General features: G+C 59.7%; 1 protein-coding gene across 1 annotated transcript in view; it reads right to left on the bottom strand.

Annotated features, from left to right (window-relative positions):
• MLXIPL (MLX interacting protein like) overlaps positions 1-17,393 on the bottom strand; it is a 22,355-nt gene extending 4,962 nt beyond the window's left edge. The window contains exons 1-8 of the mRNA XM_082008697.1: positions 16,600-17,393; positions 8,329-8,435; positions 8,087-8,169; positions 7,790-7,879; positions 7,016-7,060; positions 6,512-6,710; positions 5,719-5,796; positions 416-1,264 (exon numbers count right to left, since the gene is read on the bottom strand). Of these exons, the coding sequence (XP_081864823.1) occupies positions 416-1,264; positions 5,719-5,796; positions 6,512-6,710; positions 7,016-7,060; positions 7,790-7,879; positions 8,087-8,169; positions 8,329-8,435; positions 16,600-16,895 (1,747 nt within the window). The 5' untranslated portion in view covers positions 16,896-17,393. The remainder of the gene's footprint in view (positions 1-415; positions 1,265-5,718; positions 5,797-6,511; positions 6,711-7,015; positions 7,061-7,789; positions 7,880-8,086; positions 8,170-8,328; positions 8,436-16,599) is intronic.
• Between the last annotated feature and the right edge of the window lie 630 nt (positions 17,394-18,023).

Genomic DNA, 18,023 nt, shown 5'->3' with positions numbered 1-18,023 from the left:
AGACCCCCAGCCCCTCCCCAGCCCAGCATGGGGCTGGGCACAACTGTGGGACCTGTCCTATCGCATGCATGGGCAGTGGGTTGAGCAGGACACTGGTGACCCCTCAGCCCATCCGTGGAGGGCCATGGAGACCAGGCTGGGGACATGGGGACTTTGTAGCAGTGCCCGTGCCCAAGCCCTGGGGCTCCCTGGGCCCCATCTCCCTCCCAAGGCTGCTGGAGCTGGGGGGGCTCCCCCAGGCACAGCTTCAGTGCTGGGTTTGGTGCTGCACCACCACAGGGACAGCCATGCACCCTGTCCAGCATCTCCAATGTCCCAAACCTGGGGGGAGAGCAGGGCCCCTTTGATCCCCCCCATAGCATCCCTCCCACCACCAGCTCGCCCCTGCATCTCCACGCAGCAGCCAGCCCGTTACCTGCAGTCAGCAGCTGGCTCAGGCAGGGGCTGGGCACGGCCAGGTGGGGTGGCACGGGGGGTCCCGGCAGCCTCTTTGCCTTGGTGCCACTGGGCTTCGCCTTCGGCCGCCCACCCCCGCCCTGGGGCAGCCCCCTGGGGGGGGCAAACCTGGGGTTGCCCAGCAGGACACGGGGCAGGAGCTGGGGGGCGGCTGGGCCGGGGTACCCTGGAGGCACCAGACTGGTGGCATAGCCCAGCCCTGGGGCATGGGGGGCAAAGCAGGGTGCCGAGAGCGGGGAGGTGGGGTGAGCAAGGAGCGAGGGCTCAGGTGAACTGGCATAGGGGAACTTGGACCGAGGGGCCGAGGCGGGGGAGAATGGGGGGTCCAGGCCCAGCAGTGGTGCCCCAGGGGATGGGATGGGGGGTGCGCAGGGCGGTCCCGGCGGCTCCAGGCCAAGGCACTTGTCGGGGAGGCCATACTGGAGCAGGGGCTTGTGTCGGATCTGGGGGCTGAGGCTGCTGGGCGCCGTGGCGGGGGTCTCGGGCGGCAGAGGGGCTGAGGGGAGGTCGGGGCTCAGGAAAGCACCATGGAGGCCGAGCTGGGAGGCACCGCTGGGCTGTGGGAGACATGGAAGTGTCAGGAGGAGTGGCTGGGCCACCGGTAGCTGTGAGCCGCAGGCTGGGGCCCCACTCACCTGGAGGAGTGTGCCGGGTGGGAGCGGGGCCTCGGGGCTGGCGGGCAGCCCCCGCACACTCATCATGGGCCCCCCGCCACCAAACAGGGGGTCGGCCATGGGCACAAAGCAGGGCGGCTCCTGGTAGCCTGGTTGCATCTGTGATGGCAGTGGTCGGTGGCCGGTGAAGATATCTGCAGGGCCAAGGGCAGAGTGACGGGCATGAGGGCACCTTCCCAAAGATGGGGTGACAAGCCCCCGGGTATGCCGGGGGTAGCCATACCCCGTTACCGGCACTGTAGGGGACTTGCCAGTCCTGCCTTAACCTCACGGGGCCAGGGCAGCTCCTGGCTCCACCAGCAGATCTGGCACCCGGGTTGTGAAATGCTGGAGGATGGAGGGAAGAGGCAGCCCATGTGCCCCGGGCCAGCCTTGCCACATACATGGGGACAGGAAAACCCACCCAGGGGTGCCACCCAAGGGTGGGGACCCCGTCCCTGACACCCAGCTGGGCGCCACGTGCTCCAGTGCTGGGGCTGCTCCCAGGGGGGTTGCATGGCTATACTGCTCCTCCTGAACCAGCCCCAGCTGGGGCAGGGACCATGACACCCAGCCTGCAGGACAGCCACAGCAGGTGTCTCGGAGGAGCAGGTCACAGCGTCCCTGAGCCACAGGGGACAGTCCCCTGGGGTCGTGGCAAGTGCTCGTCTCCCCGCCCTGGCTCTGCCGTGCGTGCAGCCTGCGGCTAACCACATCCCATGGCCTTCCCGAATCTGAGCCCCGTGACCTTGCCACGACTCCCTCTCCCTTCCTCTCCCCTTCCCACATCCTGCTCTTTCCGCAGGCCCAGACGCTGTGGCGCAAAGTGCTGGCCTGACACTTTGGGCAGTTGCCTCCCCAGTGAAATGAGATCCCCAGGCACATCAGCCCCACGCACGCCTCGGCTCGGTGCCGGCACTGCCACTGCCTGTGCCAATGCTGGCTTGGGCATCGACACTGGGAGGATTTTCTCTGCAGAGGATGACTGTGGGCAGACCTGGGGCTGTGGCATGCTTTCCTGGAGGATGGAGCAGGAACACTGGCTGGGTTTGCAGGCACCTAACTGACAGCACAGGCTCTGTGCCCAAGCAGCCCCCCCAGGACACGGGTGCTTGCATCCCCTCCAGAGAGTGCCTGGCCATGCTCCCAGCCCCTTGGCTGGCATGAGCATCGCTGCCTCCAGGCCATGCTGCTGCTGGCAGAGCCCAGCCGAGCCCACATGCTGCCTCTGCCTGCCCAGCACGCGCAGCCATGCCACGGGCACCGGCAAGACTGCAAGGACTCTGTGCTGACTCCAGGCTGTGGCACAGGCTCCAGTGCCCGGGGTGCCCTGGCTGGGACCCACAAAGGCCTGAGACCCTTTTGAATCTACAGCAGAGGAGCAAACGTGCCAGCAGAGTGGGATTCCATGGAGCTGAGCGTGGTGATGATTCTGGCAGTGCCATGTGCTGCCAGCCGAGGGTAACACTGGTGTGAGATGGGTCAGTGCCGCTGCTGAGCTGCCCCACACAGCCCTCAGACTGCCCTTTCCCCCTACCAAGGACAGAGTCAATGTCTGGGACATGGCAGAGCCACCCTTGCCCCTCCATGGACCACACTCGGTGTGGGCCACGGTGCTGCCAGGCAGGGTCTCAGCCTTCCCAGGGCACAGCACCCAGCCCCACGCTGCCCCCAGCCCCCTACTGTGCCCATGCCAGGCTGTTCCCTGCCACCGGCGTTGAAGCTCTGCGGGTATTTATAGGCATTTCTCGTGCCCAGCTCTGCAGATTCGATTCCTCTTGTGCCTCTCGCTGTGCTGCAGGGATGGAAGATAGCTGGCACCCCCTGAGTGCCTTGTCCTCCCTTTCTCCTGCCCCTTCCCCATGCCACAGCTCTTGCCCACGCTCTTCACTGTCGCATGACCCTGACCAGCTCCCACGCCGCACAGCGTGGCCAGGGCATGTCACTGCTCAAGGGAGAAGAGCCTGTGCAGTTGGCTCACCACACCTTTGGCATTCCATTCAAACTTGGGGCTGCTGTCCAGTGGGATCGGGGCTACAGAGCCCGTTCCCAAACCAAGGATGCTCCAGCATTGGCCCCATCCTCTGGGAGAGCCCTGCAGCATGGCAGGACAATGCCACTCCATGGGATGGCCAGCCCAGCCCCCAGTGCCCCGGTGCCCGGCGCAGATCCTACCTGGAGCACAGTGCCAGCAGGGCACGGGGCTGGGCTGCTCCCTCGCCTCTGCCATCAGGATTTCTCCATCCACCCCACACTGCGCTCCGGCACCCACTGCAGACACGAGGTGCTTCCTCATTCAGAGACTGGTTTGCACGCACTGACTGACAGGCGCCCAGCTCTGCCACAGCCACCAGACACGGTGACAGCCCTGTGACCCAGCGGGAGCCCTGTGCTGACTGTCACGGTGCCCACCCCACACACTTGTGCCACAGTGCTCTGAACAAGGCTGCTGGGGGGATTCCTGTTCCCGAGCCACAAAAAGGTATTGCACGCAGTGCTAGAAAAGTGGCATTGGGGACATAATTGGGTTGGCTGGCACCCACAGCTCTGGCACGCAGCACCCAGCATTCACCTCCCATCTCCTCTCGCCACTCCTCCCATGGCCCTGTGGTCACACCCCCCGGCATTGCCTGTCACACACCTCTGCTCCTACACCTCCGCCATGCAGACCCTCACTGACCAGCGAGCACCCGTGTCCCACTGGCCTGCATATCTCCCACACGCAGCGCTTGGCTGTCATGGGACTATAACCTCTCGTCATCAGGGCGAGCTGCTCCACGCAACATCCCAGGAAATGCCACGTCTGGGACAAAACTCCCACCCACAAGTCTCTGAGCATCCTTCAGGGTGCTGCCCTGCCCTGGGGCACATAAGCCTCTCTCCAGCTGTGCTCAGCAGCCCCTGCATGGGCAGACAAGTAGCCACGTCTGGGAGGCCATCCCTGACCCCAGCTGGGCTTGGAACCCTCCCCAGCCCCATGAGTCCCCCCATGCGGAGCCACTGGGCATGGGCAGAACAGGAAGGGATGCTTTCTTGCAACGTTGTGGCTTGCAGTAAGATCCATCTCATTCCCAGATAGCACCCTTGAGCAAAATGCAGACCTTTTCCCCCGCAAAAAAAAAGACAACTTGGCTGCTCACAGAAATATATTGGTTCAGATGGGCACCGCGGTGCCCCTTGCCATCTCCTGCTGAGCACGAGGCTGTGCCACACCAGCGGCACGAACGGCAGCTGGGCCCACAAAGAGAGATGCTGAGGCTGCTGCTGTGACACTGTTGCGGTGAGGTGCTGCTTGGAAGGGGTTGGTGCAGCTTTCCAGCACCATGCACGACCTCTCGGGGGAAGGGACACGTGTCAGTTTGACCCATTTGGAGCTGTCCCACTTCTCAGTGACTGCTGCCCACAATACGGCACCTGGGGACAGGAGTCAACGGGCCAGCAGTGGGGACAGACCCTCTTCCCAGCACGGCTCACCCTGGTGGGACCTCTGGAGGGAATGAGCTGAGGAGGGCTGGCAAGAGCCTTCCCACCCCACCCATCCCTGGGGCATCCCGCCGCCTGCCCTGGCACATCAGAGTGCCGCAGCCTGCTCCCCGCCAGCATCTGGTCTTGCATCACCCCGCAGCCATGTGGCGCAAGCACCCTTGTTTCCTCCCGCCAAAGGAAGTGGAGACCAGCCGTGGAGCTCGCAGGGTGCTCACAGAGGCACAGAGGGGTCTAGAGATGCCAGTGCTGCCTGAGGCCACCCGCTACCTCAGGGGGCTGCAGCCACCAACCCACACTGGCTCCCACCCTGCAAAGTGTGCTCAGGCCATCGGCTCCGGCACATTCAAGGGCAGAGCTGGTCCCCGGTGCAGCATGCACCAGCAGTGCCTTGCCCTGGCATATGGGGACACTGCACTGCACAGCTGGGACCAGGATATGTCCCAGCTGACTCCACGGCGCTGATGGAGACTCACGGCTCAGAGCCTGCATGGCAGTGCTGGTGGCAGCCCGCGGGAGGATGCTGCCCTTGCTTGATTCCCAGTGTTCCCCTCGGCAGTCCCCTTGTCCCAGCTGGACACCAGTGCCAGGTTTGTCTCTTGGCTAGCCTGGCAGGGACAGTGACTTGTCCCCAGGGGATGTAGCACAGCCCAGCATGGGGCCCCAGCTCTGAGCCAGCCCCTCAGGCTGCTCAGCGTGGGCATGGCCAGGGAGTGGGGTGAGGAGGGGGACACAGCAGCACAGAGCCTGCTCTCTAGAGGTTTCCTCTTTCTTGTGGGGGACAATTGTCCGTCCTCTGTCTGCAGCCAAAACAAGGTGGTTTGGCACTCCTAGAAAGACCATCTGTTTGTAGAAATGCCTTTCCACAGCTCCTGGCCAGGCCAACCTCTCATGGCTCTGACCCAGGTGCAGTCATGCCAAGCCCCTGCCCCGCAGTCTGCTGCAGCACCATGGTCCATGTGTGCTGCTCTTTTCCATGCCAGTGGATGTCCAGTGCTTTCTGGCTGCCCCAGCAGCTCCTGCTGCTGCCTGGCCAACCCCCTGACCCCCCCATTTTGGGCTGTCATGGGGTGCAGAGCATGGTGGGCTATGTGGGTTGTGATACCGCATCCAGGCTGGCTCTTACCTGAGATCTCCATATCATCCAGGCTGGGCTGCAGGGGTGCCAAGTCCGGCTGTATCATGTCAGCATTCCCAACATACGCTGGAAGAGGGCAGAGCTGCAACATCAGTGCCTAGCCACTGCACCCTCAAGACCCCCTCTCCTTCAGGGGTCCTCCGACCACTGCCCTCACACCTGCCTAGCTGCCACCCCGCTGTGGCACCCCAGAGTCATCCTGCCCTGCAGCTGCGCACGGGCAGGGACATGGGTGCCTACCCTGTGAAGACCCAGGGCCATCCTGTCCCATCACCCTGCCCACCAGCACCTCTGGGACCAGCACCCAAAAACCCCACGAAAAGGCTGGTCCTTGGCATAGGACTTGCCTGGTGCTGCAGGAGCTCCAGGGACCTGAGCAGGCAGGGACTGCAAAGAGTGGCCATTGAAGGCAGGACCTGCTCGCTGCTTACCCTGGGGTGGCAGCTGTGCCCTGGGGTCTGGTGCAAGGTCCTTCATGGGGCTAGCACTCCCTGGGCAGCGCAACTGATCCCACCTGGGATGGCCCAGTCTGGTCTGTAGGGAGCCACCAGAGAAGGGGATGCTCCTGTCCTGCCCAAATGGCGTGAGAGCTGCGTTTGGGCAGGGCGGGAGTATCCCCTCCTCCTGTCCCAGCAGAAGGGATGCCAGGGGATCCTGTCTGCCCAAAGGACACAGGGGGCAGCTCTCAGGGGCTAGGCCAAGAGGCAGCAAGGTGCTATGGTGTGTACTGCCCACCTGGACCTCCTCCACATCCTGCTAGAGCATGGTCTGGGGCACCTACCATCCTCGGGGAGTGCCTGGTGGGCGCTGGGCATCTGTGTCATGGTGAAGAGGGTGTCAGAGATGTCTGAGAGGAAGGTGTCCAAGTCGAAGTGCTGCCTACCCCCTGTCTCCTCTTCCTCATCCCCAAGCAGCATGGGCACCACGTTGCAGAAGAGCTGGTTGCACCATTTCTCCGTTGGCCTCCAGACATCCTCATCCTGCATGAGATGGAGCAAAGGATCCAGATGGGCCCCTCTCATGGGTAGGGTCCATGCCTGGCTCCCCAGCTGTTGTCCCTGGCAGCTCCCATGCTCCCTGCAGCATTTATTACTCCAAAGCTTCACACCTGGCATGTTGATGCTTCCAGAAGGGTGAATCCAGCATCCCAAGTGCTTGGCATCCCATCCCATTGGGCTCATCACACCCTGGGGCTTTCATCCACCCTTTCCCCAAGCTGCCCAGTGTGGTGGTCCACATTGCACCGCCCTTTTCCCCTCTCCCCAGCCTTCCCCAGCAGACTCACCTGCTTTGGGCTGGAGAGCTCTCCCTCCCGGGTGGACTTTCGGAGCTGGAAGGAGAAGACAGCTTGTGTGACCCCCCAGCCAGGGTGGGCACAGCATGGGGCGGAGCCAGGGTCAGGGCAGAGGGGGACAGTGCTCAGGAGGGAGGTTCCTGGGGGGCTCAGCGTGGCCACCATGAGTTCATATCTGCCTTTACTCTACAGGGTTTGGGCTGAGCAGCCGCTGCAGCAGTGGGACCGGTGGTGTGTGGTGGTGTGAGGCTGCCAGCACCCTGCCTGCCCATGGCACCCCTGGCCTTTGCTGGTCCTAAATACCGAGCGGCTGGGGAGGAGGCTGGAGGTCGTGGTGCCAGCATGCCTGAGAGTGGGCACCTGGAGTGACGTGGAGCCACTCTGCCTGCCTGGCAGCACCTGCTGCCGGGATGACACACGGCTGCCAGCAAATCCCAGCCCAGCCGCAGCGCTGTGGGTGAGCCATGGCCCTGCCTGACCCACCCAACATGTGTGCTGTGGGTGCGCTGCCAACCCAGCCCCAGATCGTGCACCGGGCAGGGCTGCCGGAGCACACTGCAGTGCCACAGGCAGCTGGGGATAGGGTCCCCACTGAGCTCCCCTCCATCAGCACCACGGAGGCAGCCAGCATCCCCGTCCCGTGCTGGCAAAAGCCTGCAACGTCCTGCTCCTGGTCAGCCACAGCTCCATGCTGGGCACACCGATGTCCCACCCCACTGCCAGCACCGCTGTGGGATGGGGAGCGGCACAGGCAGAGCCACTCACCCGCTTCTTGTAGTAGATCCTCCACTTGTGGTACTCCCTCATCACCACCTCAATGCGGCGTTTCCAGTAGTTGCCCTCCAGCACGACAGCCTAAGGGGGCAGGACAGGGGGTCACAGCTGAGCCCCCCAGCCCCAGCACCCCACAGCCAGGGCTGGTTTCCCTGTGTCACGTCAGAAACACCTTTCCCATCAAATCTATAAAATACAACAAGCTCTGCTCCCCTTATGTCCCCAGCTCCCACCTGTGCCAGCCAGACCTGCTCCTGGCCTGGAGAGCTGCAAGGGACCATGCCCTACCTCTGGTTTTCGGTGCTCATCAGCCTCCGACCCCTCCAGTGGGGTGATGAAGCCACACACAGGGTTCTTCCTCCTCTCCACATCTGTACAGGGGAAAACACAGCTGGCTTTACCCATGGCTCCATAGCTAGGCAGGTGAGGCTGCCTGTGGCACCTGCACATTGCTGTGCTGGTACTAGCCCCATCCCGCTCAACATCACCCAGCATTTGGCAGACGGAGCAGGGTCTGGCCCTGTACTCACACTGGATGTACCATGCTCTCCAGATAGCGTTGTTGAGACGGATTTTATCCCGGCAAAGCAGCCGCAGCCCCTTGAAGTTCTTCCACTTTGGAGACACCAGCTTCCCACTAAAACACCAAGCAAAGCAGAGGCTGAGGGACACCACCCCAGAGCCCTCCCAGTTTGGGGTCTCCTGAGGGTGCCACCTTGAGAGATGCCCGGGGCCACCAGCCTGGTGGCAAGTCTGGAGCAGGCACAGCTGTGTGGCTCTGCTGCAGGCTGCTTGCCTGGCACCCATGGGAGCACCCACAGGAGCTCCTGTTCTCCCTGAGAGCAGCACAGACCTAAACTGGGAGCTTCATAGACCCACACAAGGCTCCTCAAGGCCCTGGGATTAAAGCACAGCACATGGAGGAATTGATTCATTGAGGCATGAACCCCAGGTCCGAGGTGGGACCCCGCTGCCGCTGACCAGGACGACGGCATCCTGGCCCTGGGGTACAGGAAGGGAAGTCTCCCGCCCAGGCGAGACGCCTGGAAACACGTGTTGCTGTGGCTCTTGCTTCATCGAAGCATTTGGGCAGCTATTTCTGACCCTCGTTTTAACACCAGGCAAAGCTTAGAAACGCTGCTTTCAGCTGGGGGCAGGTGCAGGCAGCAGGGGCGGGCAGGGGCAGCCATCTGCATGGGTCTGGGGAAGGCAGAACAGCAAGCTGGAGGACGTTAAGGACATAAGGGACGCTTGCCTGTGCCCCAAGAGGGGCAGAGAGCAGGACCAGCCCTGCCTGCAGCCCAGCACTGCCCTGGGCTCCTCTCTGCACCCATCCCTGCAAACCTGCGCCCCTCATCCCAGCCCCCAGCCCGAGCTGGGCTCCCTCCTTCCCGTTTCCCAGCTCTGGGAGGCAGCCGTGTTTGTTCTGCAGTTCGTCATGGTGGCGGTGATGTCCCTAATTTGCTTGCAGCCTCATTTCACTAATCGTCTTGTTTTCTTCCAGCCGAGGGACACGACCGTCTCACGTGCACCCGCTGGCGGGGCTCCTGAGGGTCCTGCTGGCCCAGGAACAACGTGGGGGAGGCTGGGATCTCTCTGTGTTACTTTGGGGTCCTTTTCACCTATGCTGGCGAGCCCAGCAGCTGCCCTGGCCCTCCAACCCACCAGGGCATGGTTGTGGGGCAATGCTGGCTGCACGGAGGGGCTCTTCGAGAGCACGCTGGGGGCTGCACGCCTGGGAAGCCCATGTCCCTCCCCAGCCACGAATTTGTCCCTTAAATATCTTGGTGCTGCTTTGGGTCCCACTTATCCTCAGCACATGCAGGGAGGAAGAAAGGTCCAGGCTGGGCTGGGTGTAGGGGTGCCGTATACCCCTGTTGCCAGCATCTCCTCGGGTGCACCCCAAGGTGCCATCGGGACATGTCCCCACGGAGGTGCCGGGGATGAGAGCGGTGCCTGGCTAATGCTTTAAGAAGCTGCGCACTTGTTCATTCAAGCTCGTGAAACCTTCGAGCACCCTTGAACAAAGACTCTGGCCAATTTTGCATTAACTTGCCTTGAAATCTGCCTCCCGCTGCACGGCATGGCACAGCACAGCAAGTGGGGCTCCCTCCCTCAGCGGCTGTGCCGGCTCGGCTCGGAGCTCAGCTTGGAGCTCCATGCAGCGCAGCGGGCAGGTGACTTGCCGTAGACAGGGCTGCTGTCCTCGACGTTAGAGCCAGGCAGCCCAAACAGGCAGCAGTGCAGGCAGCAAGACCCCTGTGCTGGCCTTGCATGGCTCTGTGGCCGGAGGGAGTGTGCTGGGGTAGAGGGGAGAGTGTTGCGGTCCCATCTCACTGTGGGGGACAAGGACCGGGGACCCCCTCCAGCTCCAGAGCCTGATGGAGGGGTGTGTCTGGGAATAGGTGCTCCCACCCGCACGGCTGGATGGGGTCAAGCCTCCCGAGGGAGACCTAGCCCGACCCATGGCCCCAGGGGCTTGGGAAGGACGTGTGTCCCTGCGGCTCCAGCCTGAAGAGAGTTAAGGACGCTGGCCACTGTGCTATCACCAGCATTTTGAACTTTCACCAGTGGCACAAGGCAAACAGCGTGGTGGTGCCAAGCCGAGGAGCCAATGGAAAGGATGGGTTTCCCGGGCGCGCGGCCAGATCCTGCTGGTCAAGGCCATGCTCCTCACCAGTGCCGCCCGCCCCGACAGCCAGCTTAAATGAGCAGTCCAAGCCTGCGGTCTGCAGCCCTGCAGCCACAATCGGGCACCTCGGCCATGTGTGAGACGGGGGGGCCATGGCCACGGAGCTGCCATGGACCTGGAGGCAGAGGGGAGACTTTGGGCTTCACCACTAATCACCTTTTTTCCCCATTAGCAATCCTTTCAGTTTTTGGGCTTATCAGGCTGATCTTTGCTCTCTGGTTTGCCTTGAAAATGGCCCCACCCTTTTCTGAAATTTTGTCCCTGGAGAGATGGATGCAAACCCCACACTGAGCCACGAGAAAGGTTTGGGATGCCCCAAACAGGCTGGCGGTCCTGCTGCTGGAGAAATGGGGACACAGACACCACCCACCGGCCAAGGGGTCTCTGTGGGATGGGGTGGAGTGAGAGCAGGGCTCAGCCTGGGATCAAACCCAGCGTGGGTCAGAGCTGACTCTGTTTCAGCCAGTCACACCTTGTTTGCTCCATGATTCACTTAGCCTGTCCAGAAGTTTAAGGTGTTGCAGCCCCTGTTTTTATGGCAAAATGAGTATTTTGCCCTCCATCAACAGCAAGAGGAGCGGGAAGGAACAATCTGGCGAGATGCAGGGCTGCATGAAGAGAAACGGGTGGCAGCAGGAGGGGCACAGCTAAGCTGAGGGTCCTCTGGCACGTACAAGCCTGCTCGATCGTCCCAAGTGCAGCAGGAGCAGGATCCCCTGGGGTCCATCAAAGCCCCCCTTGCTCCTGGGGCTGCCAGGACACAGCTTGGCCCTGGACTGGCTGAAAGAGGACAGCCTTTCCTGGAAGACCTAAAAGTGCACAGTTGATTTCTCACAAATTTTGCTGCTAAACTCATGTTTTTTCTTGAATTTTTATGTTTTAAAGTCCAGAGTCTGGGAAAGAAAGTTAAAAATTTAACCATAATTTTCCTGAAAAGTGCCCCCAAGCAAAAAACAACTGTGTTCAAACCTGACTTCAAACCTCTGTGATCTGACTAAGCTTTTTTCTCTACCGCGTTGCGCTGATGAAAATGCTGCTGTGCGCGCTCGGCTGCTCGCCGCGCTGCCTCCGGAGGGAGCGAGCTCTGCCCCGGCAGGCGCTGCCGTCGGCAGTAATTCAAGGGCAGTGAGGTAACAAAGATGTTAATAGACTGTACTGGGGCTTAGACAGGGACCCGTGCTGTGTATCCACTCCCAGATAGGACTGCCTCTGCCCTTACAGCTCTGCCTCTCGGGCAGCCATTTACCTCTGTGCAAAGTGAGCATGAAGTGCCCCAGATGAGAAGGGAAATAGTTTAAATCCTCTTGCAAACAGTTGTCTGGGAAGCTGGGTAGCTGCAAGCCACGCTAGGTACATCGCCACATATAGTCACTTTGGTGATCTGTGGAGGTGAGACCCCACTGTGCATCAGCATGGGGACAGGCTTGCACACCAGCCCAGCTCCTCTGCACATTGCTTGGGCAGGATCACCCCCAAATCCTTGGGAAATGACAGAGAAAAGGCATGCGGCTCCCTGCCGCTAATGACAGCACAACCACACTGCAGCGTGGATAGGTTTAGCCTAAGCACGAGCCTTCCCCGCTTGCCAGACCCGCTATTGCCTGTTCTGTGGGTAATTCATAGTAGAAGCTGCCCAACCCACCGCAAAGCCCCAAAGGGATCTGCCGAGCCAGGGCTGCCATCGGCACTGAGCTCTGCTCCCCCAGCCGGAGCACCCCACTGCCTTCCAGACAGAGCACAGGCAGCGCCCAGACTGTCTTAGGTCCGGATGAGACTGAAGCCTCATCAAATGGTGGGGGTGGACCCAGAAATCCCAGAATGTGGCCACATCAGCATGAGCCACTTCCAGCAGGTCTGAGCTAGTGCAGGTGAATGCTGGTGAACCGCAGTGAGCTGCGGTGAGCGATTTGCCAGGAGGGCAAAGGAGAGTGCAGGCTAATCCTGAGAGAAGGGCGTCAGGAGAGGGCAGCCCAGTGTGTGCATCACTGGGGGCTCTGCCCGGGTGCTTGCTGCCGCTGTGCACGAGTGCTTAAGGCACAGTGCGTTAGAGAATCAATTAGAAAGCACAGCAAAGCTATAGCAGCCATTCCACTTCTTCTAGGAAAGCCTCGGAGGCTATCAGCTTGCCAGGAGGATGAATCAGTACCGAACCATCATGCAAGGGTGTAATCGAATCCTACCTTGTTTTAAATCACGAGAGGGGCAGAGTTAATACTCCACATCACTTACCAGTCTGATGTTCCTCCTGCTAAATCTCCCCTCCCAGTATTTGCAGGGGAGAAGAGGAGGTTAATCTACATCACAGTCTGGGAACAGTTACAGGAGGCTTCCCCTGAAGCACAAGATAGACGTGTGCAAGGTAAGACCATGGGTGTCTGCACTTTGCAGTTCCCATCTGCGCCCAGTTTTTCTCCCTTCAGGAGGACAGTTCCCCGGGTCAGTCACCCAGGGATTCCCTGCAAAGGGTGACAGGAATGTGTGTGAGCCCAGGAGACCAGCTCTGCAAGGCAGGACACTGGGGAGTGGTGCTGTGGTGATGGGGAGAAAGCTTGCTCAGCTGGGAAGATTGTGCTAAGGCGATAGCATAAACTCCTGAAGGAGCCCAGCTCCACATGCTCAGCTTTTTGGGGCAACCTGGGGAGGCCACGTGTGCTGCAGGGAGGAAGGGATTCAAGAAACGCGGTAGATTGCAGGAGAAGAAGTGGAAGGGAATCATTAAGTCTTTGGCAGGAATGCTGCTGGAAGGAGAGAAGTGTCCTGGAAAATGTGTTCAAAGAGCCTGGGAACTGCTTCATCTCAACCTCCAGCACCAGGAGGAAGAGTCAATGGGGGGAGTTGCCTCTGAGGGATCTGAAGAAACAAGTTACTGCTAGAAGCAAGTCTTGATGTGGAGGGAGTGTTTCTTTCCCAGCGAGGGGGTGATGCGCAGTCCAGCCCATGGGAGGATAAAACAACAGATCCTCGGGGTGATTGCTCAAGCTGAGACAGGACTTCCATAAATGTCTGTGAAGTGCTCCAGAGGGATGCTGGAGAGGGGAGGAATTACAGTTACCTAAATAACTCTTCAGCTACAGCCTTTGAAAAACTACTGTTTAGAGAGAATTTAGCGTATTTGCCTGTGAAATGGTGTGAGCCAGGCATCGGACAGCAAGGAATGGGTGGCTGAAACAGCCACAGCTCAGCCAGCAGGTCAAGAGAAGTGATAGTTCCCCTCAACTCCGCACTGGTAAGGCCAAGTCTGGATATTGAGTCCAGGTTGGTCCCTCCGATAAAAGAGGGAGGTTCACAGAGTGGAGCGATTCTGGAGGAGTATGTTAAGATGGTTGGGGATTAATGTACATGACAGAAGAAGAGGGTGAGTGATGGGTTTGTTCAGCCTGAAGAAGAGAAGGTGATGAGAGGATCTACTTACTGTCTTCAACTACCCAAATGAGGCTATATAGGAGATGGAGCCAGACACTTCTCAGACATGGACCAAGAAAGGACAAGAGGCAACGGACACAAGCTGAAACAAGGGAAACTGCAATTAGAGCTATGGACAGCACTCTTCCCTGTGAGGGTGGTGCAGCCCTGGGACAAGGTGGACAGATGGTAGGCTCGCCAGCCTTGGTCTCCATCCATTAGAGTGATGGCCCTGAGCAACCTGATCTGGTTTTGGAGTTAGCCCTGCCCTGCACAGGGGTTGCACTATGAAGTGCAGAAGTGCTTCCCAACTGATACCTTTCTGTGGTTTCTGCTTTGTTAGGGAGTTAGTCTACAGCGTAACTGCAGACATGTAACTCCTGACAACTGGAGGACATTTGGATGGTCACTCCAGCTGAGGCTGTTCTGCACCAACACCCCTTCTGAGGAACCCTGGCTGGGAGGGAAGGTGTGAAATGGCAGATGATGCAGAAAGGTATTAAATAAGACTAAAAGTAGAGGAGTGCTAAGTGTCTTTAAACTCTGTTTTCCCCCTCTGATACCTCCCTCTAACTACTGCTTACAAGTCTGGCAAAAATGTATTAGCAAAGCTGCCATGGGTTTTCAAAGGGAGAAAAGAAATGCTTGAACAGCAGCTAGCCAGCAGACCGCTCAGCTCTAGAGCCAGAGTCCAGGCCCACCTTTGGAGAGGCATATCCAGCACTGTATCACAGGTCCAGGTTCATATGAACCTGATCTCTGATCAATGCTTATCATCCTGTTTTTAGGGTGCTGGCAAGCTGCAGAACTTGACAGCTGAAAGATGGAGGGGGAGAGCATCTAAGGATGGAAGGAAGGAACTCAAAGAGAGAAGAACCAAGCATGAAGTTTGGAGAACATCCAATGTCAACATTTCCCTGGTTGGGTCCCATGGCCTGCAGCTACCCTGGCTCCATGGCAGACCAAGAACTGCTCCCACAGGTGCTGAGCAAGACGTAGTCTTGCACCAAGGAAGCCAGGAGACATCTCTAGTACTCTGGACTCTGGGGTGGCCATCAGTGGTGGCACTAATGCTTTGTAGCTGATGTGGATCCTCCTGCTGTCCAAATGCAGTTACAGTTTGCGGTGGTGCCAGGCTTGGGGCTGGTGTGTGCATTGTCATTCTCCGTGCGGGAGGGAAACAAGGCCCTGAAAGAGCCCAAGGTATAGAGAGAACTGGAGTGATGGAGCCCTGTCTGCAGTCTAACGGCCAGCCCTGGGTGGCATACAGCTGCTGTGGTGTGCTCCACCTGCCAAAGCACTTGCACCTTGCCCCTTTCCCCTCTGCTGGGGGAGCACCAGAGCTCAAGGGCACATGCAGGTTGTGGTGCATCTCAGGAGTCAAGAGCTTGAGCACCCTGGGGTGGAGCAGTGTCTGCTCCTCCAGCCCCAAGCTGCAAGGCTTAAAATAAGGCAAGTATGGGGCTGGGAGAGTGAGGCCACCAGTGTCTCCCTGTGTGTGGCACTCAGGGGTGACTTGCCTGACTAGGAGGCATGACCCTCAGCTGGATCACCCCATGCTGAAGCTCACCATGCTCCAGCCTCACCAGCACTTTGGAGGAGAGCCGTGCTGCGCTGACTGTGAGCAAACCATGCAATCTGGGATGTGGCAGTGGGCCAAATGTACACAGCTATGTGGCAACTAGTACCCTTGGAGTGCCGTCACAGCACTTGGCGTCACCGGGGCTGCTCTGGCAGCAACCACATATTCCACCGCGTCGAGCACTCAAGGACTTCGAGGCATACCTGAGAGGTCAGCAACTAAATGAGACCCTGTGTGAAACAAGGCAACGGGCAACTCCTCAAGGCTGTTTTGCTGAGGTTTTGTTTTCATGCGGCACCAGGACATTGTCATTTCAGGTTTTCACCTGGATGTTCTGGGAAAGCTGTGCAAGCAGTTTTGCACTGACCCAGTAGAGCAAGTCACCCTGATGCTATGCTTGAGAGAGCCCAAAGCCTTGGCAGAAGAGGGGTGCTGCCTCCAAAAATGTGGACCCAGGCACTGAGACACGATGCAGGCTCTCCTGTTGTCACCAAGGAGCTGTGGGATGAGCAGATCTCTAGCATCTAGGGCTTGGGTGATTTGTGTCGTTGGGGGAACAGTGCACTCACCCACCTGATTTTGCAGGAGATAACGGGGGCAAGCTTTCAGGAGGCCGTGGACAAAGTCCCGTGAAGCCATCCAGCCCTGAGTGCTGCTGCATGTCCTGGAATATCCTCGGGACATGCGGGCAGAGTCAAGGACAGGAAGGCAGGTCTCCTGCTTTGGGCTGGATTGCCAAAGACTGAGCGTTGGCTGCCCACAGGGTTATTGCGGCTCTACAGAGTGTGCAAGACCTGTCGTGAGGGTGCTGCAGCTGGGTGCAGGGACTCCAGATCTCATGGGAAGGTGGAGGAGGGTTAAGCTACTGCAGAGAGAGGAGGAACTTCTCATCTGGCTCTGTGGCCAACAACTCAGCACCAGCTCTTTCTCCCTGAAACCTCCCAGGATGGCGGTTTTTGAGCAGATTGCACATCACAACCCAATGGACAAGAAGACGAGGACACTGTCAGTTGGCAATTAGCAGCAGGATCCCAGAGAGGTTCTAAGCCTCAGACAGTCTCATGCCTTCAAAGAGCTGGGAGGGGTCCATGAGACGCATGCCAGCAAGAGGGATCTTGGACTCACCTATACTCCAGGCTCATGCACTCGAAGAGCCGTGTGAGGGTCAGGTCGATGCTCCGGGGATCAGCCGGTTCGGGCTTGATGTGGTGGTGGCGCCGGCGGGGCAGCGAGTCGCTGTGTGGGGACGACACCATGAAGTGGCCACTGTGGATGACCTGGGAAGGGTTCTGCGCCCCAGCGCTGGGTCCTGCACCACCCGTGGCTGCGTCCTCAGAGTCCGAGTCAGAGTCGGAGACGGGGCACGGCCCAACCGCAGGCTCCGGGAAGGGTCCTGGGAGCCCCACCTGAGCTCCTGCCATCACCGGGCGCCTGCAGGGGACCCCTTCTCGGCCTGCCCCAGTGCTGTGGTCCACGTCCTGGTTGTGCCAGAGCCCTACGGGCGCTGCGTTGGCATCGAGCACATGCCGTTGGGCTCCCTAGCACAGGACACCCACGCCACACCTCCTGCTGGGCCTGCTCGCCCCAGCCCGGGCCACGTCGCCTCCTCCACGCTCCGCGGTTCAGCTTTCGGTTTGCCGGGGCGGCTCGCCGTCAGCCCTATTTATAGTGGTGGCGGCTGATCCCGCCCATGGCGCACCGTCAGCCAGGCCACAGCACCCTGGCACCAGCCACCGGCCATGGGAGCTTCGGCTCCGCGCTGCCGTCTCGATCTTGCAACACGCCTGACAGCCCCGGCTTATATTTCCCCCGCAGAGCCGGGGAGGAGCGGCTGCGGGGCCTGTCCCCCCATCCCCGGCAGCCACGGGTTCACTGGCAGTCGGCTCTGTTTACCCGGGGCTAATCGCTGCTCCCGGCGCGCTGGCGGGGAGAGGAGCGGGCGCTATTTACCTAGTGCCTCTGCCTTAATGTATCTCCCTGCACTTCCAAGGGAACAAATACAGATTAAGGGACACAAACAGGTAGAATTATAGCAACGGCCACCCAGCTCAGCACAAAGCACGCCGAGTCACTGAGCCGTGCGCCAAGCTGAGAAACAGCCCAGGAAAAAGCCTGCTCCGAGGTGTGACCCAGCAGGAGAGGGGATGAAAACGCCAAATGCAAGTGAGGACAATGATGGGTGGGATTTACAGGCCTTGTAGCCGTGCAGTCCTTAAAATGGATCACCTTCACCCCCGAGGTGTCCTGAGAGATGCAGGCAGGCAGGGCTCGCGGCGCCGGCCCCCTCCCCTGCTCCGTGCCAGCTCATCTTTGACGAATACTGGGAGCTCTTGCCAGGGCTTAGCATGTCCCATGCCAGCCAAACCTGTGTCACAAGCACCTCCTCACTGACCAGAGCCACGGCAGGACAAAGTGGATATAATTTCAGGCTTAAATCACTTATTTTCTCTCTAGTTTCTGGCAACTTCCTCCCCAGCTCTACAACTTGGCAAAAGCACGCACGCCTGGAGCGCACCCAGGCGCAGCTTTTAGGCTCTTCCGATGAAAAC

This window comes from Phaethon aethereus, assembly GCF_964289735.1.
Source record: "Phaethon aethereus genome assembly, chromosome: 19".
Classification (NCBI taxonomy): Eukaryota; Metazoa; Chordata; class Aves; order Phaethontiformes; family Phaethontidae; genus Phaethon; species Phaethon aethereus.
This window is presented reverse-complemented; position numbering and strand designations above follow the sequence as displayed.